Source organism: Canis lupus, chromosome 6 (assembly GCF_011100685.1).
Source record: "Canis lupus familiaris isolate Mischka breed German Shepherd chromosome 6, alternate assembly UU_Cfam_GSD_1.0, whole genome shotgun sequence".
Taxonomy (NCBI): Eukaryota; Metazoa; Chordata; class Mammalia; order Carnivora; family Canidae; genus Canis; species Canis lupus.
Genome location: NC_049227.1, coordinates 16,622,982 through 16,645,949, shown reverse-complemented (window position 1 = coordinate 16,645,949; position 22,968 = coordinate 16,622,982). Strand labels below are relative to the sequence as shown.

The 22,968-nt window shown below is 55.0% G+C and overlaps 1 protein-coding gene across 1 annotated transcript in view; it reads left to right on the top strand.

Annotated features, from left to right (window-relative positions):
• Positions 1-207: 207 nt before the first annotated feature.
• Positions 208-22,968, top strand: part of FAM20C (FAM20C golgi associated secretory pathway kinase) — a 48,806-nt gene continuing 26,045 nt past the window's right edge. Inside the window, exons 1-3 of the mRNA XM_038539722.1 lie at positions 208-953; positions 2,814-2,992; positions 12,608-12,686. Coding sequence (XP_038395650.1) covers positions 355-953; positions 2,814-2,992; positions 12,608-12,686 — 857 coding nt within the window. The 5' untranslated portion in view covers positions 208-354. The remainder of the gene's footprint in view (positions 954-2,813; positions 2,993-12,607; positions 12,687-22,968) is intronic.

The following is a 22,968-nucleotide window of genomic DNA, read 5'->3' as shown; positions in this document are numbered from 1 at the left end:
CGGATGAGCGCAGAGACCCCAAGCCGGCCGCTGCGTGCGTGCGGCCTCGCCGGGCTGCGCACCCAGCTCCGCGGACGAGGGCCGCTGGGCCCGGCCGCCGAGGGCGCGGCCGCTCCGGGGAGGCGAGGGGGAACGGCCCCCGAGATGGCCCGGCGAGCGGGCTCTTCGGCGGTGGGCGCCCCACACGTGGTGCGCGCCGGGGGACAGCCCTGGAGCTGGTAGCCGGCCGCCGCCAGATGGACCTTGACCTGTGCCTCGGCAGTGCGTTCGTGCCAAGCCAAGACTAGCCGGGGCCGGGCGGAGCGCGCCCCGGGAGGGCTCCCGGAGTCCCAGGCGGCGCTCGCCCGCGCGGCCATGAAGATGATCCTGGTGCGCAGGTTCCGCGTGCTCATCCTGATGGTGTTCCTGGTGGCCTGCGCGCTGCACATCGTGCTGGACTTGCTGCCCAAGCTGGAGCGGCGCGCCGTGCGGCCCTCGGGGGAGCCCGGGTGCTCGTGCGCGCAGCCCGCGGTGGAGGCGGCTGCGCCGGGCTGGGCCAAGGCGCGGGGACGCCCGGGGGAGCCCGCTTCCGCGGCGGGCGACGGGGGCTGGCCCAACAAACACACGCTGCGTATCCTGCAGGACTTTAGCTCCGACCCTTCCTCCAACCTCACGTCCCACTCGCTGGAGAAACTGCCGGCCGCGGCCGACCCGGCCGAAGGCGCCTTGCAGGGGCAGGATCCCGGCCGGCCCCGGCCCCGCGATCCCGCGCACCGGCCACTGCTCCGAGACCCCGGGCCGCGCCGGTCGGTGCCGCCCCCTGGCCCGAGCGGGGACAGCTCTCTCCTGGCGAAGCTGTTCGAACACCCGCTCTACCAGGTGTCCGTTCCACCGCTCACCGAGGACGACGTCCTCTTCAATGTGAACAGTGACATCAGGTTCAACCCCAAGGCGGCCGCTGAGAATCCTGACTGGTGAGTGAGGCCGGAGGCCGCTCAGGGTGGGTGCCTGCAGGCCCGGAACCCTCAAGCAGCCATCAGCCTGTGCTCCCCTTTCCCGCAGATGCCCTTGCACATCCAGGCATTGTTTAAAGAGGCGTAGGGGCTCAGGAACCCCCAGGGGGCATGGACCCCTGTGGCAGAGTCCCCACCCTGGCAAGGAGAGCTCTGTGGGGCGGGGCAGCATGGTGCCTCCTACTCAGGGCAGTGCCTTTGTCTCTGGAGTGACTGCCTCCTTGAGAAGGGCCTCTGGGTGGTTTGGGAGCTGCTCCCTGTGGAGTCAAGGGAGGGTCAGTGCTGACTCTATAGCAGAGCAGTTGCTGGCCTGCAAAGTCCTGGTCACTGGCTCTAGAAACTAAGTCAGGCAATGCATGCCCAAGCTGGCAAGGAAGCGAATGAGAGACAGAGACTGCCCCTTACCTTTCCCTGGGGAGCTGCTGGCTGCTAAGATTTTAGATTCTCGGCGACATTTCTCTAGTGGACACGTCAGGAAAGTCTGCAAAAGCCTAATGAGCCTTGTAAGCCAGCCGCTGAGAACAAAATTAGCAGAGGGGCGTGCTGGCCCCAATGAGGCATAACAAAAGGGCTCTCCCAGCCGGGGTGCAGACAGCAGCTGCCCTTGGAACGGTGCCAGCTGCGTTGGGTGACAGCTTCATAAAAGGTGAGAAGCATCCTCAGGAGCATCGCTTTAAACTGTCCTGGTTTAAACAGGATCCCCCACCCCCACCCCACGCCCTCCTCGGCCACACAGATCAGAATAAACGGATGCTACAGCCCAGAGTAGTGAAATATTAACTAGCAGCAAGGCCAGAATAAATACCTACCTGCAAAAGGTTACCCAAGGAACTCAGGGGGAAGGCCAGCTTTCCAAAACATCTTATAAAAATCCTTTCTACCCTGAAATTTGACCAGGCCCAGGCTTTTCTGTCTAAATACACCAAGGTGCTTGGTGGCCTCTGAGCTTTGTCTGCTGGCCAGGTTCAAGGAAATGCTTAGAAACTTGAGAATCAGAGCAGTGACCTAGGCCTGGGGCTCTTCCCAGGAGAGACAGCCCAGGGCTGGGGGTCAGTGATGTGGCCTCTGGAGGACAGGACCCGGGGCCAGAAGGGCCTCATCCGTAGGTGAATTAGAGTTAAGACAGGTTCCACTTTCCCTCCAGCCCAGCCGCAAATAGGCTCTGTCCTCCCCCAGACTGGCCCCTCAACTCCAGAGATGTGAGGAGGGGCCACGTGGGCGGCAGGTCCTCACTTTGGGCCTCAGCTGGAGTGAGTGCCTGACTCTTTCCTCTCTCCCCACCCAAGACTGCTCTCGTTAAAATCAAATTTAGCTTCTTGCATCATTTCTACGCTTGGTTGTTGGAACCAAAACAGAGCGTCCAGGGAAGGTTTCTGACAGGCGGGGCGTGTCTGTGATGTGCACACAGCTCGTGGTCAAAGATGGCTTGCTTGTCTGCCCCCAGGAAGAAGTGACAGCCTCCCCTACCCCAAGCTGACATAACACTTGTTGGGCTGTTTTCGTGACCCCAGGACAGACGCGGTAGGGCCTGGCACTGATGTTCTGGGCTCAGTCTTGATTTAGTTATAGCTGTCTGGGCGTCTCCCGAGGGTAAGTAAGAATTACAGTTTAGATATGTTATTAGTTAGTAGAACAACAGCCGCGGAAAAAGTACAGGGTGTCCGCAGGGTCCTGTCTGAGCAGAGGCATCTTTGAATAAATCTGCATTTGTTTAGATCCAAAGTTAAAACCTTGGCATTGGCACCAACTCCCTCTTATTCATCCAGATTTTACCACCCTGTTCTTTCCCTGCTGATTCCGGGTCACCTTCATTTTCTGTAGGCCACGTGAAGGCACTGAAAATGAAGAATTCTTGCCCACGGGGGAGGCGGCAGTGGACTCCTACCCCAACTGGCTTAAGTTCCACATCGGCATTAACCGGTACGAGCTCTACTCCAGACACAACCCTGCGATCGAAGCCCTGCTGCGCGACCTGAGTGCTCAGAAGATAACCAGTGTCGGTAGGTGCCCTCACTGTGCTTCTCAATGGGGTAGGGTCTGCTGGGTGGGGGCTGGCTTTCCTGTGGAGGAGAACTGGGAAACCATGGCTCCTTGCTGGAACATTACCTCCTGGAGTGATTTATGAGGGCAGCCTTCTAGAGGGACAAGCTTGCGAGGCCTGTAAAGGAGGGGAGGGATACCTCTGAGCAAGGCCAGTGAGGGAGGCAGAGGTGCTGTCGCGTTCTGCAGGGGCGAGGAAGGAGCAGGCACCCCTGCTGACTGGGGCGCCTCCCTCGGCACAGCAGGAAGACAGCGGGCAGAGCTCAGAGACCCGCTCTGCCCTGCTCCTGCCCCTGCCGTTTCCATGCACAGGGAGTGACCAGGGCTCAGCTCTGCTAGGGTGGAGGCCCATGCGCTTAGTAATTCAGAGGCAATATCACCGAGTACTTTGGGATCTGCTGAATTGGACAAAAAAAGGCATCCAATTACTGATTTCAGGGAAATGTGTCAGCAGCAGTTTCTGAGCACGGAGGTTTGGGGCCATTGTTCTCAGGCCTGTAGGCGATCATTTGTGAAGATCCTCATTAGTCACCGTGGCTTCCAAGAGGCAGTGAGGGATGGGCTGAGGCCCTGGGGTGGAGGGAACAGTCTGGGGGCTTTGCAGGAAGCTGGGCTGAGTTCACACCGCGGGAAGGGGTGGAGGGAGGCCAGTCGGGGTTAAGGCGAGTGTAGGCCCCCACCCTGTGCTGTGGAGCAGACAGTCCGAGACACTGTCTTCTTGGCATTCCCCTAAGCAACGCTGATGCCCTGGGGCTCGGTCCAGCTGCTGACACAGGGGAGTGCAGCTGACAAGTGGGTTTTCCAGAGCTCTTTAAGGACTGTGTTTGGCTCGCTCTGCCCAGTACTGAGGTGTCTGCTGGGCATCTACTTGCTGTGTAGCCTCTCTCTAGCCTGTGATTGCTCACCCTTGGGAAGGGGAGCGAACAGGAAGAAGCTGGTGTTTCCTCTTAACTGGCTGCACCTCCCAGACCCCCATCCTGCCTCGGCCTTCCCCGTGAGAAGCTCAGCCTCCCTCCTGCCATGCGTACAACACAGACCATCCCGTGGACAGCCACGGCCAGGGTGCCCCTTTCACTCTTGATAATAGACGAGGCCAGTATCCAGGGCGTTGACTCACTGGTTCATCCACTCAGAAGATTTTCTTGACCATCTCCTGGATGTCAGGCCACTTTCTGGGTAGCGGGTTGAGGATGAACGAACCTCAGCAGGATTGATGCTGCTGACCCAAGACGTCCGGGGGCAAGCAGGACACGAACACACAATGAGGAGGCATGAATGCTTTGAGCACCATTCACATAAAATCTAGGTGACCTCCATCTAGAAGGAGGGCATGGAGCATGTTCCATAAGAAAAGATGTCTGACCCAGGGCTTAAATGAAGTACAGGCACTTGTCATAGACAGGGATCTGGAGGGCTGGGGCTTCTGGGAAAATGAGAACATATTAAAATTAGAAATGTTTTTAGGGAAGTACAATGTTAAAGGAACCTGCGCTGCTGCTGTCTGTGGCACCTCTCTTTGCCTCAGTCTCCCCATCTGTCAAATGGGCTTGTGGCTACTCAGGTACATTGCATTTGTTCTAATAAGATGATGCATATGACCAAGCTTGTAAATATGAACTAGTTTTTTTTTTTTTTTTTTTTTGCACTGCGTGCTTGGAGGGTCACCACTCTCAAGTGCAGGGTCTGGGGTGGAGGAAGGGCTTTTGGGATTCAAGGGCTGGCCAAGCTCGCCATATCCCTCAGGGAACAAACAGCCTGCAGCTCTCCCTGGACACCCACTGTGCAGAGGACAGGGCCCAGCAGCTCAGGGAGCAGCTAGAGTGAGAAGACAGACCTCTGGGGCTCACAGGCATGTTGCCCACCCTCAGTGTCCTCCTCTCTCTGTCTCCCCAGGGGCCTGTCTTTGAGGCGCCGCCTACCCACAGTAGTCTGACTGCCCTGGGCAGTGGTGCCTAGGCTGCCTGACCACAGTGGACTGAGCCTGTGCCTGGGGATCCCATCCTGGCGGGATGCTTGGTGGTGTGACTGGGAATGTGTCCTTGCCCATTGTCTCTGGTGGGCTGTCTGTGTTTCTGCCACTCACGCCTGGACTGCCCTGGCCAAGCTGGTCCTGCCCAGTCACCATGTAGGACCTAATTGGTACTGGAAGGTTGACTGATTCATCTGTGTGTGGTGTGAGTCTGGGCAAGTGGATTAACCTCTATGCTCTGGGTTCTCACATGGAACATAAAGATGGTGTAACCTAGTACCTATCATCTCTGGCTTGCAAATCTGAAATCCAAACATAACTTGTTCAGCAAAATCTGACTCAACCTGAACTTATATGGGAGCAAAACCTAAATTGACAAAGCTATTTATAAATCCTTATTTTTCTCACTTGGAGCGAATATTCACATGTTCCTCTGAGGAAATAGGAGTGTGTTTAATTACGGAGTTCTGCCCAGACCCATTTGGGCCGTTACATAATATGTGGGATGTACACATTACCTGCGCCTTTTGTCATCTGAAATTTTTGAAATCTTTGAAATCTATGAGTACTTCTGTCCTCAGAGATTTTGATGACGGGCGTGGACCCGTGAAACCTGTATCATGGGGTTGTTGAGAGACCTCAGCGAGTGAATAAGAGAAAGAGGTCAAAACAGAGCCTAAGCTGTGTCCCTGCCAGTAGGTGTATGTGTGGCACGAGGGTTTCGGGGGCAGGCCAGAGCCTCCTTGACCAGAGCAACCTGTGCCGGACAAGCCAATGGGAGGCCTCAGCCAACACTGGGCCCCACTGTCCCTGCTGGTCTGGTGTCATTGGTCAGAGGCGGACCCTTTGGAAACTGCCTTCCCAGAGAGGTCACAGTGGGTGGCTGCAGTGGGTCCCAGGTGAGTTCATGCTTGTGAAAAAGCCCTGGTCTACAGGGAGCAGCAGGAGAGGGGCTGGCCCTGGGCCAGGCTGCAGGCATCCCTTGGAGATGCACACTCTCTGGGCAGAGTCTGCCCTACATCCAGTTGGATATTTTGACCAAGAACCCAACCTTCTGCTTGAGATAGCAGCCCCTGGCTGGGCCCTTGGCTTAGCAGAGCCAGCTGGGCAGGTTTGGAAATGGAGGCCCTAGCTAGGAGCTATCTGCATGGCTGTGACCCAGAGCAGGATGCAGCCTTTGAAGGCCTGGTGGTGGGGAGCCCAGGGCTGCCTCAGGGTCAGGGTTCAGCAACGCCACCCTCCTGAGCGTGAAATGGGAGAGAGACATTGAAGCCACACTGAGCCACAATGGTGGTGTAGAGAAGAGCCTAAGTTTAAAGAACTGGAGATCCAACCCACTTCTAACACCCCTTCTGCAAGCAGAGAAACAGGCCCTGGGTTGGGGGTGGCTTGCGAATCTCTGCTCCCAGCTCAGAGCTCTGTCCCCTAGCCATCCAGCCATAGTAGTCCCTTTAACCTCCAAGGTGTGCATCCCGCTGTTAGGCGTGAGCCCAGAAACGTTGTTGGAAGGGGGAAAAGTTGCCGCAAGGTTCCCAGAGCTTCCTGTCGGAAGGGTTCCATTAACTCTCCCCGTTCAGAACCACTTGATCCACTTCACGAAGCACGTGTGGCCTTCGGTACAGCTGCTGTGGCCGACAGAGATTTATTTATAGCCGGGCTCCTGGCTGCTTGGTAACGGCCATTCACTGCCTTTAAAGAGGCTCGGGACGTTATCTACCTCTATTCAGCTTGAAATCAGGCATGCGGCGCCTTCAGCTCGGGCCGCCGATAATTAAATTGCTATCGTGCACAATTATGGATGCAAAGAATAAATGACACAATTAACTGCTCTGTACTTGGAATCGCTTAAAAAGGAAAAGAAGTCACATAACACGGAGAGGATCCAGGCAGCCTCTGGCTGAAAGACACCCCCGTAGCTCCGTCCAGGTTGGACACAGCTGTGGTCGGTGCGTGAACAAAGGAGAACCGCTCCACAGGACCAAAGTCCCGGGCACTCAATGATCTAGCTAGGATCCAGGACTAATTGGCCGGCTAGCTTCCAGGAATAAAGACTGTCATTGGGGTAGCCCAGGGTGGGCAGCTGCCTGAGGGCCCCCCCGGGGGGGCACCCTGTGTAATTGGTCAGAGGCAGACTCCTTGGGAAGGCAGTTCCAGACCCAGAGACGGCACAGTGGGTGGCTGCAGTGGGTCCCTGTCTCCAGGTGCTGGCTCTCCAATAACCAAAAATGCTCAAGTCACTGGAGGCATTTAGGGTCATCCGGGAGGAAGGACGTAGCCCACCCCAGACCATCCGGAAGGACAATCTGGTGCCAGCAGTGCACCAGAGAAGGTGGCAAATAGCTGAGCCCTTCCTCAGCTCTCCTTCCCACTGTCTAGTCCAAGATCAAGAACAAAAATCCACACGAGTGCCTGGGCACCTGCTTTTTCATCTTGAGCAGGCCACTGGGGGTTCCAGAATCCAACAGGCATGTATTCCGATTGCGTTCCTTCTCATTCCAGAGAAGGTGCTGGTCTCCAGCTAGGGCAGCGCTCTACTTTCGAAGTAAATTTAATTATCATAACACAAGTGAGCTGTCTTAAAGAGCTTGGCTACACCGCTGTCTAAGCTGGGGGTGGTGACAGCTCAAACACCCTAGGGGTGCCTGTGAGGGACTAAAGTTTAGTAGAGGTCTGCTAAGCAAGTAGGCAGGAGAACCCCGGCCTCAGAGCCTCTTCCGGTCCCTCACTTGGAGCAGCCCCCTCAGTGCCAGCCCTGGGTGTCCACCAATGACGGACAAGTGAACACACACCACGCTGCTCTCTGAGGGCCCTCATCCTGGATACCCGCAGGCAGGATAAGGGGCTCTGTGTGGCAAGGGATCTAGAGCACTGGTTAGATCCCTGTCCCACCAAGGGTGAGGCATGTGGGATGGGTGGAGAAGAACAGGTGACCTCAGTGCTCCTGGCATCACAGTCCTCAAATCTGAGCCATCCTTGGCCAGGCGCTTCTTTCCTCTCACACTTAAAAATAAGGCAGTGGTTGTGAAAATATTTGGAGCGCTTGCCTGACCATGATCCCTGAAGACAAACATTGATCCCACTTCCAAGACGAGGTGACAGAGGCCAAGGAGAGTGACGTCAGAGGGCCCCACTGGTGGCTTGGCAGCGCCTTACCCGTGGGCGTGTTTGTGTGGCCCACAAGTGTCTTAAGAATAGAATTCATTATTTAAAAATCAGGAGGTGGCTAATGAAAATATGACTTGGGGGTTCTTGTTAGAAATAGGGAGCCTGGCAGCATTGACCCTGGTTTCCATGGGGAAACAAATTGATGAGTGGGGGCTGCAGCCAGTGAGTCAGGACCCAGGTCACTTGTCCCTGCAATCACCAAGGTGTGTGACGCAGGAATAGCTGACAGCAGAGCCCAGAGCCCTGCGTCTCCCACTACTCACACCTCCTTGGTGTGGCAGTGTTCGGGTTCCCGGCCAGGAGGGCACCCCGTTTCCCTTCCCTGCTCTCTCCTCCTCAGGCTGCTCTTCTTGCTTGGTTTACTTGATGCTTCCTTGGAGGATCCTAAGAAATGCAGTTCCCGTTCTAGTTCTTCAGAGGGGAGCTGTGTCTTGGGGAAAGACAGCAAAACCACACAGTGTCCGAGTGTCTTAGTGGTCATGAGATTTATAGCATCCATGAACATTAGAACAAAGTATAGTGTGTCCTGTTAGTTTATATGAATATGTATAATTACTGCGTGTCATTAATCATCACTAATCAGTGCTAATTAATGTATGTTAACGCATAGCTGGGGCATATGGCTCTCGAGGGTTAGCAGGAAGGACAGAGCTGACATCCATGGTCTGAATGGTGGGACGTGCCTGTAGGAGCCGGCTGAGGAGGTGAGAGCCTATATAAGAGGCTCAAAGGAGCCAGGCAACTAGGTAGGTGGCCCCCGTGTATTAGTGATTTGGTGACAGTGAGGCCTAGATTTGGGTGGGACCATGGAGATGGAGAGAAGGTGACAAATGGGGCTTCTTTGGGGTGAGTGTCTTCTGGGGACATGGCCACTGGGTGTGTGCCAGTACAGCCCCAGTCTTAACCTGGCCCCGAGTCCATGGTGGGCTCACTGCACCCAGGTGTCCTCAGGGCTGAGGTTGGCCAGGTGTTGACAGGCGTCTGTCCCCCGAGAAACCCGGAAACCTGACCAGGTGAGGGCATGTCCACCACCTCTCACGTGGGGTCCTTGCTGCCCACATGGGCTCCTCTCTGAAGTTTGCCTCTGCTCCACAGCGCCTCCCTACCCTGCACGGCGGACAAGATTCCTCAAGCCTGTGTTCAGGAAGAAACCCCAAACTCACAGCCTCCTTCTGGAGGCCTAGTTAGTGTCCTGGCTTTGCCACCTGGGCCCTCAGATTGGGCTCATTCAGTAGCAGCAGAGCAAAGCCACTCGCTCCATCTGCCTGTCACCCACCCCAGATGAACACTTGGCCTTTGCCGTGACTCGAGGAGTTGGAGTTTGCATGTGGGTTTTTGCAGGGAGACCATCCCCCATTTCCAAGCAGAATTCCAAGTGTCTTCTAGTTTTGGACTCCAGCTTGGCAGAGTGAACGGCGGACCCAGGTGGGAAGGCACACGTCCTTAGACAAGAGGAAGGCAGTGTCCAGGGCAGTTAGCAAAATCCTGGCCTTTCCAGAGTCCTTAGTCACCCGGAGCCTCTAAGGCCCATTAATCTCTAGTTCCGTGCTTGCTCCGCGGAGAGGAGCTGGCAGTGCAGTGGAAAACACGGGGCAACAGTGCATTGAGATTCGCTTCCAGAACAAGAATGACTAAACCGACCAGATTTGCATAATAATTTATTATTCAAGAAAACCAGGATTACAGGCCCTGGAACGAGCTGATGTGCTGTCCCCGATTGGCCCGGGAAGGAATAATTAAATCCGGTGACCCCAGTTATTACATGGAAATGGGGACATCGAATGGGGCTTAATCGGGCCACTAATTTTCTTAATGATCACTTCTGTTTTCATCTTATTAAAAATGTAATAAATGTTCATTGTAGAAATTTAGAAAGCATAGATAAGGGAAAAAAGGAAATTAAAATCATCTGTGGTTCTACTCTTGGGGGTAACCACTGGGCTGTAGCTTCGTATCTGCATCCAGATTTTCCCACCCGCTTACGTACACACCTTCCAAAGAAGGCAGCTCACGGAGCGTAAATGCTTCATAAGCTGCTTTGCTGTGTCATTAGAAATTCTTTGGTACTGTTAAGAGGGCTACAGAGTATTCCCTCACATGAGATTACCCTGCATTGTACTTCTGCCCCCAGGGTTGGGCAGAAAAAGCCTAAAAAGGCTATTTCTAGTGTTTTGGAGTGAAGTGGAATTTATCGCTGGCTTTATGTTCCTGAAGAGGGTACAGGCTGGAAGGGCATCACCGACAGACCTAAGTCTCACACTGGTTTGGGGGAGCTATGCCTTCAGCTCCACCTCCTGGACCCCAAGACAAGGGCGTGTCCGACTGCAGCCAGGCTGTCCCTGCCACAGCCACAGACTCTCCAGAGGAAGGAATGGCCAAGTGGCTGGGTTGGGTACCCAGGGAGTAGGTCAGAGGCCATGAGAGCCCTTCAAAACACTCAGGGAACTTAGACCTCCTGGTCATTCTTCGCACTCATGGGGCAGTTTGCCATCTTGAATGTGCCATGTGCCCTGTGCCATTCCGGATGCTTCACAAGCATTACCCACTTAATTATGACAGCAGTCTTGCGAGGTAGATGTGATTGTCATCCCCATGCTGCATGTGGTCAACCTGAGGCATTGTCAGATCAAATAATACATTGCTCTCATTTGTCTTGACCTTCACCATAGCGCCATAAAGAAGGCTGGGCAGGCATCTGCTGAGCTCCATCCAATACAAGGGGGAAACCAAGATTAGGGAGAGTGAAGACTCCCTCTCAGGCGCCTGGACATAGGAAGCTGGGCAGAGACTCCAGCCTCAAGGCTCCTCCATACCAAAGCCCCCCATTATGGCACCCTCTGAGTATGGTGCCCCTCCAGTATGGTGCCTCTCCAGTATGGTGCTCCTCCAATACGGCACCCCTCCAATATGGTGCCCTATAGTATGGTGCTTCTCCAATGACATTCCTCCAATATGGTGCCCTCCAGTATGACACCCTCCAGTATGGTGCCCCTCCAATATGGCACCCCTCAGTCATCTCTACTCATCTGGCCTTGATCTTCACCTCCATGCACATTCCTCCCCATTCATCTACTGCTCCAACTGGAATCCAAGGGTTATCCTAGGTTCCTTTCTCCCCTCCACACCCCACACCTACTCCACTAAATGGTTCCTTGGAGCCTCAGATATTTCTTAAATTTTTCCATTATCCCCATCTCTGTCATCCAAACCACCATTGTCTGCTATGGCTGCCTTGGCCTCCTTCCCCTGGCTTCTACTTTACACCCTTGTAGCCAGCCCTCTACACTGTGGGGGACAGCATTTACCTGGTTCCTGGCTATTCTGCAGCCTAGCACCAACCACTCACCCCATGTTGGAAGGACCCCTCTGAGAGCTGCTGCATACCCAGGCCCCCAACCCACTTCCCTCCTACCCACTGGGATGGGGGGGGCCCCACGCGCTTCCTCGAAGGCTATAAATGTGCCTAGTTCTCTCCTTCTTCAAGGCCTGTGCATTCCTTCTGCCTTCCGTAGTGTGTTCAGGCCAACCTCTACTCCTCCCTCAGAGCAGCTTAGGTGTCACCTCCTCAGAGAGGCCTTCCTAAGGGTTCCCCAGGGCCTTTTGTCCTCTTGTACCAAAGCCTGAAGTCATCTTGCTGTCATGCCATACCAGACACAGACTCTGGTGGGGATACTTTGCCTCTTCCTTGGTCATACCTGTGACAGTAGCACAGCTCGTGCCTGGTGTGGATGCAAGAGGCCCTCCGTGTGGCCTCCTTCACATGGTCTGGGGCTCTTGCCATGCAGAAGGTGGGGTGGGTAAGTGAGCTCAGCTTCTAAGGTGGCCAGAGACCAAACCCAGCCTCTCACCCCCACATCTTGTGGAAACCCCTGAATATTTTCCTTCCTTCAACTCCATCAGCATATAGGAGATCCAGAGTCTGGGGAAGAGCAGGTATTTTCAAAAAATCTTTAAGCTTCTGAGCTGGTGTGGCAGTTGGGAAGCCATAATGATGCTTTTGGAGACTTCTACCCCCATAGTGTCCATGTGGAGCCCCTGAAGCCCTCTGTGATGAGTCAGGTGCTTCTGGCCAAGGGGTCTCCAGGGTCTCCTCAGACTAACCCTGCTCAGACTTGCAATCGAACCCCAGAAACTTATACTGGGCAAGCAGTAATGTGGGGAGGGGTTGGGGGGGGCGTATAAGTAGGTCATCCAGGTGTCTGGGGAGGGAGACATTGCTGGGATGTACATATACTTGGCCATCCTTTCTAGAAGCCAGTCCCTTTGTGTCTGGGTCAGACTGTCTGAGAGATCCTGCCTCCAGCACCAGCACCTAAATATCAGGTGGGAGTGTGTATCAGCATCAGTGGCCGTTGGAGCAGAGTGGGAGCTGGCCTCACTTGCCCATAGGAGGAGTCTTGGGTAGCAAGTGACTCCATATCTCTTTCCCTCTCCCTTGCAGCCATGAAGTCGGGGGGCACGCAGCTCAAGCTCATCATGACGTTCCAGAATTATGGGCAAGCGCTGTTCAAACCCATGAAGTAAGTGCTGGGGGCTGGTTGGGACTGGGATGCCAGGGGCAGAGACAGGTCTGTACCAGCATGTGCAGCACCAAGTTTCTGGTGGAAAATGCAGTGTTTCCTCCCAGAGGTGTTTTGAGGTGAACTTTGGGTGACTGCTCTGGGCTTTCTCTGCATCAAGGCAAGAAGTTAACGCAGGTGTCCTGCATCCTCACCTCCTCCTCTCCCAGGCCTCCCCAGTCCTCCCCATCCCCACCTTCACCCACTGGCAGATCATTCCTACCCCAGTGAGCATCATAAATGTTTTAAACAAGGAGCCTGAATATGGACACCAAAGAATGCTCCTAGAGGAGGCGGCTTTCGCCTCTCCTGCATGCCTCAGGGATCAGCAGACTGTTTTTCTATAAAGGGCCAGCTGATAGGTATTTTAAGTTTTGTAGGCTATATGGTCTGTGTCTCCATGCCTCAGCTCTGCTATCCTAGCCCAAAGCAGCCAAATGATACATAAATGAACAGGCATAGCTGTCTGTCAGTAAAGCTTTATTTATAAAACTAGCGGTGGGCTGGATCGAAACCCCCCACCACTGTAGTTTCCTGTTCCATAAAATAGAAACCGTGCTACCAAAATAAATATTAAGGCACTTGTTGGCACATGAAAATTTATGGGAGTGGTAGAAAGGGGTATTTGAAAGCCAGGCCACCGCAAGAAAATTCATGAGGAGCATCCGTGTTTTTGGTGTCCGCTCCGAGGATGCTGGGGCATAGGTATCCCGTGTGGTCCAAGGTCGCTGTGCCATCTCCTGTTAGCCCCACCAAGGCCATTTGTGAACTGACAAGAGAGAGTTCGTTGCACTTAAAGTGTGGGTTGTACCTCCCAGTGCCCACGAGGACCATGCTGGTGGTGGGAGCTCATGGCAAGCTGCCGGGGCTGGGCTCCACCAGAAGGGGCAGTTGCCTGTGCTCGCCAGATCTTGGCCATCTGTCCCGATATCCAGTTTTCAGGATAAGCTAGAAATACAGATATCTTTCTCTGCTAATTTTCAAATTTCAAAAAGGTTGGTAACTAATTAAGAAACATTCCAAATACCTTAGAGACCCAACAAAATACAGCTACTAGTTGGTAACTTGTTACCAAAGGGGTGATTTGGGGCTGCTGGGATAAGGTGCAAATGCCCCACACTAAGGCGTAGTGAAGCTACCCGTGATGCTGTCGGATCTGTGAGTACAGGCCCCTCCTTTCTGGGTCTGTGCAGAAAGGGAATTTTACAGAGCCTTCAGGAGAATCAGTATAGAAAAAGGAGCTGCAGTGGGCTTGGCTGTCTTGGGAAGGTGGCTGGATGCAGGAATGTGGACAATCAGCATGGCTCATATAGGCCCCCCCCCTCCAGAAGGATGACTGGGGCAGGGTCCACACAGCTGGAGGGTATGTAGCCTGGGCAGGGTGTGGGTTCCTCCTGGAACATTCTGGAAGGAATGAGGCCTGGGCAAGCCTGGGCTCCTTGTGGAACATTCTGGAAGGAATTGAGAACTAAGCAGGCATGGGCTCTTCATGGAACATTCTGGAAGGAATGAGGCCTGGGCAGGCCTGGGCTCCTTGTGGAACATTCTGGAAAGAATTGAGGACTAGGCAGGCATGGGCTCCTCATGGAACGTTCTGGAAGAAATGAGGCCTGGGCAGGCATGGGCTCCTCATGGAACATCCTAGGCTCCTTGGGCTTCTTCATGATTTCAGCCCCTCTGTTGAGGAAAATAGTTGAAAGGGTGTGGCCTCTCACAGGGGAGCTGAGGCAGAAGGACTACTTCCAGGTCCCTGATGCCACGAGGATGCTCTTCCCGCCCCTCCATGGGATTACCTGTGTGAGCACCTGTGGTCGGGATGCCCAGTGTAGGCTCTAACAACAGCAGGAATGGTAACGTTGCTTGAGTGGCTGCCGTGTGCGTCCCTTGGGCCTGGCCCTGTGCCAAGGGTTGCAGGTCTGTTGTTCCGTCAGCACGCCTCTGGGAGTTATAGGAAGTATTATTACTCCTGCTGCTGTTCTGCCACATAAAGAGGAGGAAGCCGGAGCTTGGAGAAATGGCGTAGATTGCCCTAGGTGGAGCCCAAAGCCCAGGCTACCCAGCCTCCCCCTCTGCCCTCATCTCCCTGACCACCACCACTCCGGCCTCCCCCTCTGCCCAGCTCCCCCTTCCCCCACCGCCCCCTTTTCCCTGGTCTCCCTGACCCCCTCCCCCCTCCCCTCCACCTGCCTTCCCCCCACCACTGCCCCAGCCTCCCCTCCCCTCCCCCTCCTCCCATCTCCCTGACCTCCTCCCCCACCCTCCACCTGCCTCCCCCCCCTCACCTCCCCCTCCCCTTGGTCTCCCTGACTCCCCCCCTCACCTGCCTTCCCCACCCCACTGCCCCAGTCTCCCTTCCCCCTCCCCCTCCCCCTCCTCCCATCTCCCTGACCTCCTCCCCCACCCTCCACCTGCCTCCCCCTTCCTCACCTCCCCCTCCCCTTGGTCTCCCTGACTCCCCCCCTCCACCTGCCTTCCCCCCACCACTGCCCCAGCCTCCCCTCCCCTCCCCTCCCCCTCCTCCCATCTCCCTGACTTCCTCCCCACCCTCCACCTGCCTCCCCCCTCCTCACCTCCCCCTCCCCTTGGTCTCCCTGACTCCCCCCCCTCCACCTGCCTTCCCCACCCCACTGCCCCAGCCTCCCCTCCCCTCCCCCTCCCCCTCCTCCCATCTCCCTGACCTCCTCCCCCACCCTCCACCTGCCTCCCCCCCTTCACCTCCCCCTCCCCTTGGTCTCCCTGACTGCCCCCCTCCACCTGCCTTCCCCACCCCACTGCCCCAGTCTCCCTTCCCCCTCCCCCTCCTCCCATCTCCCTGACTTCCTCCCCCACCCTCTACCTGCCTCCCCCCTCCTCACCTCCTCCTCCCCTTGGTCTCCCTGACTACCCCCCCCACCTGCCTTCCCCACCCCACTGCCCCAGCCTTCCTCTCTGTCTCCTTACCCCCAGCTGCGGCAGCCATGGTGGGCAGCACCCAAGGTCACGGGAGGAGCTGAGTGTAGAGATCTGGCAGGTAGGACAGCCAGGCTCCTGGGTCCCTGGGAAGCCTACGTGGCTCACCTTTGCCCCTTCTCTCCTAAACTGTCAGTCCCCAGCCCATTTAGAGCAGGAAGGATGCCTGGTCCTGCCTCTCCAGCATCGAAGGCCGAGGCCACTCGTGGACAGTCTGGGGCAGGGTTTGTGCCAGTGCTTGGCAAAGACCAGTGTGACCTGTGGGCTGAATGGGGATGTTGAGGCCAAGTGGTAGCCATGGAAACAGGGTTGAGAGTCTCTAGGCAGTTGGGGAAACTGAGGCCAAGAAGGGCAAACACATGCTCATGGTTGCCAGCTGGACTGCTGGAGGCAGAGCCACGGTGGGTGTTCTGAGGTCAGCTCGTTCCTGGGCAGCCGACGCCCCCCTCCGCCACCCGCCCCGGGCAGAGTGGACACACGTTGGGTCTCTGATGTCCCTCTCGCCTGGTTCTCTTGCTATTTCTGCTGGCTTGGACCCAAGCGCTTCCTCGCACCCAGACCCTCCTCGCTGACCATGTCCTGAGTCTGGCATTGATCGTGGTCCTGTTGCCAGCACCCTGCTCTCCCCTGAGGAACCCCGGGGCCCAGGCCCACGACCTGAGGAGGCTGCACACGCCATTCCCGTCCCCAGTGCTGCGGTCTGAACATGAAAACAGCTGTGGTTTATGACCATAGCATTACAAAATTAAAATCCATGATTAATAGTTCTTTTTAAGAAAAACTTTCTTCTATGAGCTCCTAATGGCTTTATGTTATCAGTAGCATATTATGAAGTACTTTTCCTGTTTCTGGACATTCTTGCTTTAGGATTAAGTAAGTAAGCTTTCCAACAGCTTCATCAAGACGTAATTCACCTCTCACACAGTTCGCCCACTTACAGCCTGCGACTCAGTAGCTTTTACTCTATTCACAGAAGGGCATGTCCACCACCACCATCCACGGTAGAACCTTTTGGTGACTCCAGAAGGAACCCTGTGTTGCCATCCCTCCCCGACTCCCCCTGGACCACCACCCATCCATCTTCTGTGTCTGTGGAGTCACGTTCTGGAATTTCATATACATACACTAGGATATGTGTTCTTTGTGACCAGCTTCTTTCACTGCGCATCGCGCGCTCCAGGCTCATCCACGCACGGCGGGCGGCGGTGCCCTACTCCTGTCTGCGGCCAAATGGTACTGCATATGCTGTGGATGGGCCATGTTTTATTTGTATTTCCACCAGTTAATGGGCATTTGGATTATTTCCACTTTGGGGCTATTACAGATAACGCTGCCGTGAACCTTCATGTCCATGTGTTTGCGTGAACCTGTGTTTTCATTTCTTTTGGGTCTAAGCCTAGGACTGGAGTTTCTGGATCTGATAATAACTGAACGTAACTGAGGGGCTGCCAGAGTGTTTCCCACGGGGCACACCGCTTACATTGCACGGCGACCTTGTGCCCTGGCCAGCACCTCTTACTTACTACCTGTCTGATTCTGGCCCCCCTGCTGGTGTGAAGTGGTGTCTCCTTGTGTTTTGTTTTGTTTAAAGACTTATTTATTTATTCATGATAGATGTAGAGAGAGAAAGAGAGAGGCAGAGACACAGGAGGAGGGAGAAGCAGGCTCCATGCCGGGTGCCCGACGTGGGACTCGATCCCGGGACTCCAGGATCGGGCCCTGGGCCAAAGGCAGGCGCAAACCGCTGAGCCACCCAGGGATCCTCTCCTTGTGGTTTTGACCCACGTTTTTCTAATGACTTGTGATGTTAAGTATCTTTTCATGTCCTTGTTGGCCATTTGTGTATCTTCTTTGGGGAAATGCCTCTTCAGATCTGCTATTTTTTGGTTGGCTTGTTTGGTTAGTAGTTGTAAGAGTTCTTTATTTTGCACATGAAGCCCTCATCACATATGTGGGGTCCTTCAAAGCACGAGCTTTTTATTTTGAGGGTCCACTGTGCCTATTTTGGCATGGTAGTGCCTGTGCTTTTAGTGTAGCATGTAAGTGTTCTGTGAACTAGGTATGCCGTGATGCAGGTGAGGAGAGTGACAGCAGTTTGCAAGTGCTGGCTTGTCCACAGAGCCAGCAGGCCTGGTGGTGGTGTGGCCACAGGCACCACGTTTCTCAAAGGCAACTGTGAGGAGCTGGTGGTTTAGCAATGTGAGGTGGAGACAGTTGGACAGGCCAGAGAGTATGGGCACTTTGCAACAATTCCAACTTGTTTCTTGAAGAACGGCCATACAGGTAGGTGCATGATGCCAACTGTGAGCACCTCCTGGCAGAAACATGCACAGCCATCCCACAATTGCCCACAGAGCCCTGGGGCCTGGCCTCGTGCCTCGGACCCACACTGTGCAGACCCCACTCTCCTGCTGCTCAGGTGGGATGGAGAGCAGTGTGTGTCTGCTCCTACCATGGCCCCGGGGGTGGGGGCTGAACTCAGAGTTGGTGCTGTGTACGTGTGTACAGAGCAAATGAGGGGGTGGGCGGACAGTGGCAGACATGAGCATGTGGGCAGCCACCCTCACCTCCAGGTGTGACGGGGGGCTGGTGAGTGCATGTTAGGCAGCTGGATAGCTTCTCAGAAGGGACCTCCAGCTGAGGCCTGAGGTTGAGGTCCTAGCACTCCAGACCTGGGGACCCGAGAGCTGGAAGAGGGTGAATGCTGGACTCCCTTCAGGGAGCACCAGTCAGCAAGAAGGTCCATGCCTACTGCTGGCAGAGGGGTGCAAGTGGTGAGTGGGGGAGGGCTTTGTTGGGTGTCAGACGAGGCGGTGGTGTAGATTCAGGGCTAGGGTGAGTGAAGGGTTCTGCCCGGGGGCAGGAGCACCCAGCAGAGAGGTGCATGTGGTGGCCTGGAGCCTTGCAGAGCAAACGTGCCTGCATCAAATGTCATCTGCTGCTCCCTTGCCTGTGATGTTACAGATGCCCCTTGTCTGCTCTGTCCCTCGGTTTCCTTACATGGCCCCAGGTTGGATTCCATGAGGCTGAGGGTCCCTCCATGTCTTGGGAGGAAAAGGACTTGATGCCCAGCATGGGCTGAGTGCTGGGTTTGGTGGGAGATCCAGGGAGTCACCTACAGTTTCCTCCATAGCGTTAACTCGAGCTCTACAATGATTTCTGGGCACTCTGGGGTTTTGGGTTCTGACTATCCCAGGGAAGGTGACTATTTGATGCTACTGCAGGCAGGCCAGAAAAGGAGTGCAGACACGCTTCTCCTAGGGTCAGCCAGTGCCCGGGAGGCCAGTGTGAGGGTCCCATCATAACCAGCACTACTGGGCTGTCCCTCAGCATCGGAGGCCCTCAGTGAAGTGCACACCAGAGGCTAGAACGCCTCCTGTGCCTATATGCGGTTTGGGATCAAAGTGTCTTCAGAGGCCGTGAGGAAGGGGAAATATCATGACCCATTGGTAGCTTCTCAGGGAAAACTAACTTCAGCAACAGGAATGACATTACTGGGGTTATGATTGCTGGTGCTCTGAGGGCTAGCCTTGCTTGCAAAAAAATAAAAAATAAAGAGAGAGAGAGAGAAACAAGAAAAACCCTGCAAGTCAGGCTCAGTGAAGTCTGGGATGGGTCATTTTGAGGCTGGGTTAATGACTGTCATCCAAGGCTTGGGGAAACCTAAAACCTCGGGAGGAAGGTAGGAAGCTCCCCACGGGAAGCTCACTGTACCTGGCCTGAAGGTGGACAAGGTTGAGGTCTTGGGTGTGGCGCAAGGGTATCACAGATCCCCTGAAGAACCCCATCATGGAGGAACAGACCAAAGTTTAGGGTGGCAGGGGGACATGCCTGAGGGCACCCAGGTCACCCAAGGCCACACAGTCAGGAGGTGAGGCTGGAATAGGCTATGCAGATAACTGACCCCAGCGCAGCTGGGGTGCTACTCAGATCTCAAGGCAGGCGCACCCCAGCCCAGGACCACAACCGTCCCTGATACTGTTAAAATGTAGGTTAACTTCCTAATTCCTCATTGATGATACTTGAATTCTACACTTACATATGCACCCCTGTTTGAGTGTCTGGGGCCAGAAGTATGAACCCAAGGTGTCCGGGCCACGCTCCCTCTCTGGGCTCCAGGGGAGGGTCCTTCCTGCCTTGTCCAGCTCCTGGCTGCGTGGCCTCCTCCATGCGTGCACATCCATGCTCCCCTCCTCCACGAGGACCCCACCCTGCTCCAGCGTGACCTCAACGTAACCATCACCACCTCAGAGTCCCTGCTTCCAAGTAAGGCCACGTTCGTGGGTACCAGGGCTCAGACTTGGACGTACCTTTTGGGGGACAATTCAACCTGTTAGCGCCCCCGGGTAAGACACGGCCTGCGTGTTCACCAAAACCTCTTCTCAGCATCAGGGTTGACAAAGGTACTAAAGACTCTTCATCTCTGCTGTTCATCTGTTCACCCTCCAACCCCCCAACCTCCTTCTCTGTGTGTTGAGAGATTAGATTAGGTCAAGAGTAAATATCCTAAGCATTGCTACAATCCAATTCCTGCATGCAGACAGCTTACCCTGGTCCTTTTTTGTGTGGAACATGCCAGATGCCTTATGCTGAGTGCTGTGCTTGCAAGATGCCGCTACCTGCAGCACATCTGCTCCCCTTACCAAACTGGGTTCCGTTGTATGAGTACATCCCCCATGTTGATGGATGTGCAGCTTGCTTCCAGTTTGGGAATATTATTAATAACGCTACTATGACCACTCTTGTACTTTTGGAGGACCCTGTTTTTGGGAGGTGCAATATGCTCAGAGTGAAGTGCTTGGTCTCAGGGCGGGGTGGTAGTGGGCTATGGTAGGTCCTGCCAAAGTTGTCCAAAGGCTGTATGGTAGTCTGTGCTCCAGCAGCCTAGCATGAGGGTTCCAGGATGGAGCCTTGTGCCTGGGCTGGATGCTGAGGTCTCTGCTGGCCGTGGGGCTGCAGGGGGTCCTCACAGGCCCATGAGAGGTTGTCCACACAGCCTGGAGAGGTCACAGGCAGCAAATGTGCTGATCCCCAGGTCAGGCCTGGGTCCCCACTGCCCTTGCCTAGGTGGGTGGGAGGCTCCCTGCTGTCCTGCTCTAGGCTCCTGCGTCTGAGAGAACTACTGGATGGTGTTGGGGCACCCCGTACCCACGTATCTTGGTGCAGTGTGGACATGTGTTGGTGGCGATTGTCCCCATGGGGAGAGTGTGCCCCTGCTTCCCCCACCATGTACTTCTCTTCCTCCTCCTCTTTAATGTCTTGACATGGCTGTAGAAGGAACGTGCGTCCCAGGCAGCCATGCTGAGTTTTGACCCTCACACTCAAGAAGGCCATTTCCTCATCTTTGCATGTCCATCAGGGTTTTCCATCTCTGCTCTGGCCTGCATCGGAGCAGGTGACAGGGGATGTTACGTGGCTCGCATCAAGTCGTCTGACCTTTTCAACCACAGAGGTAGGCTTTATTTTTATTGCCAACTCTCCTTTAAGGAGGAGGAAACTGAAGATCCAGAGGGTTTAAATATCAACAGGGAGTGACTAGGTGGCCAGGGCACAAGTCCAGCACCTTGGACACTAGGTCCTGGCCCTTTGAGTGGCAATAGGCTGCTGAGGCAGGGCCGTCTTGGGAGTTGGAGCCTGCCTTGCTGGGACCGGGGTGCCCACAGGGAGGCACTCACTAGGCTATCCTCCCAGCCTGCAGATTTCCGGAACCACCACACATGGTGAAGAGGCCTCAGTACTCTGATTCGTCTCCTGTCTGCTATTTTGCTGTGTTGACGGTGTGCAGGGCAGGGCCTCCAGCCCTGCATGTCCGATCTGCCTTGATTTACCTCTTCTCTGTGGCTGGGGATGCAGCTCGGCCATGTGTTCTGTGCATGCTGCAGACCCTGCAAACTGGCCATCTGCTTTTCTTTCCTCTTACAAAGAACAGAAACGTGTGTGTGGATGTGTTTGTGTCCCAGAGAAGCCATCTGCCAACAGCTGTTTGGGGCCGAGGAATTCCTAGCAGCCAAGACGCATACACAGAGGCAGCTGTAGAAAATGTGCAGGCCGAGACGGTATCTTAAAATGCTCTGACCAAGTGTGGTCCACCAGGCAGAGTGCATGCCGGCAGGAGAGCAGGACCCCTCCTCATGACCCAGGCCCTGCTCTGGGCTGCAACCATGTGCCTCCCCAATGAACTGAGGGCCCAAGTGAACCTGGGCCAGCCCATTCCCTTGTGGGATAAGCAGGTTCAGCTGGGAGACTCTTAAACTTAGCATCGACTTTCCCAGGGGCCCTGGGGCCACTCAAGGGGCCACACACTGGAGACCACTTACCTACCATCCGCCCCCCCCCCCCCCATTGACGTTTGGGCTTCCCGCATGACCCGTAGCCCACCAGGGCCCATCTTCCTGTGCTTGTGCTTCCTCTGGGTTGCTGATGCAGGGGCCTACCCCTTGCTGAGGCCCATCCTCTGTGTAATGTGAGGCCTCAGGGGACTCCAAGTTCTGAGAAGAGCAGGGTCTACCCTGGGGCCATCAGGGGGTAGAAATTGTCCCTGTTGCAGCTCTGACACAGACTGGTGGCTGGGAGGTGCCAATTTCCCCCTGCCTCCCCTGGGCTTGCGTGGGCAGAGAGGCTGTGGTGGGCTCTCCATGGTCCCCACGATGCCTGCCCCGTCGGCAGATTTAACCACAACCTGGGGTTCCAGCTTCTTTGTAAAAGCATGAAACCGTGCACACTGTCTCCCCTTACCACGTTCATGGGGACAAGGACTCAGGCCCCATGAAAGCTTGTGTTTGCCCGGTCATCCTGGAGGAAGACACATACAGCCATGGGCTTTAATTCCGTTTTTACCGTGATAGTATTGGGCTGTGGCATGATGTGAGTTTCAGGGGGTTCGACATGTTGATCTGATACATTCACATGGCAACATAGGTCAGCAGGCCTGACCACCCCGTGCAGTGGGAGCAGTTAAGATCTAATTTCTTCCCAAGCCTGAGGGTTAGGATGCAGGTTGGCTGCATCCTACCTACCCAGGACCCACCTATCTATTGGCTGCAAGTTTATGCCTTAAACAGCATCTCTCCAATTTTTATTTTTATTTATTTTTAAAAAATTTTTTAAAGATTTTATTTATTTATTCATGAGAGACACACACAGAGAGGCAGAGACACAGGCAGAGGGCAAAGCAGGCTCCATGCAGGGAGCCTGACATGGGACTTGATCCTAGGACTCTAGGATCAGGCCTTGGGCTGAAGGCGCCGCTAAACCACCCAGGCTGCCCCATCTCTCCAATTTTTAGCATCATTCC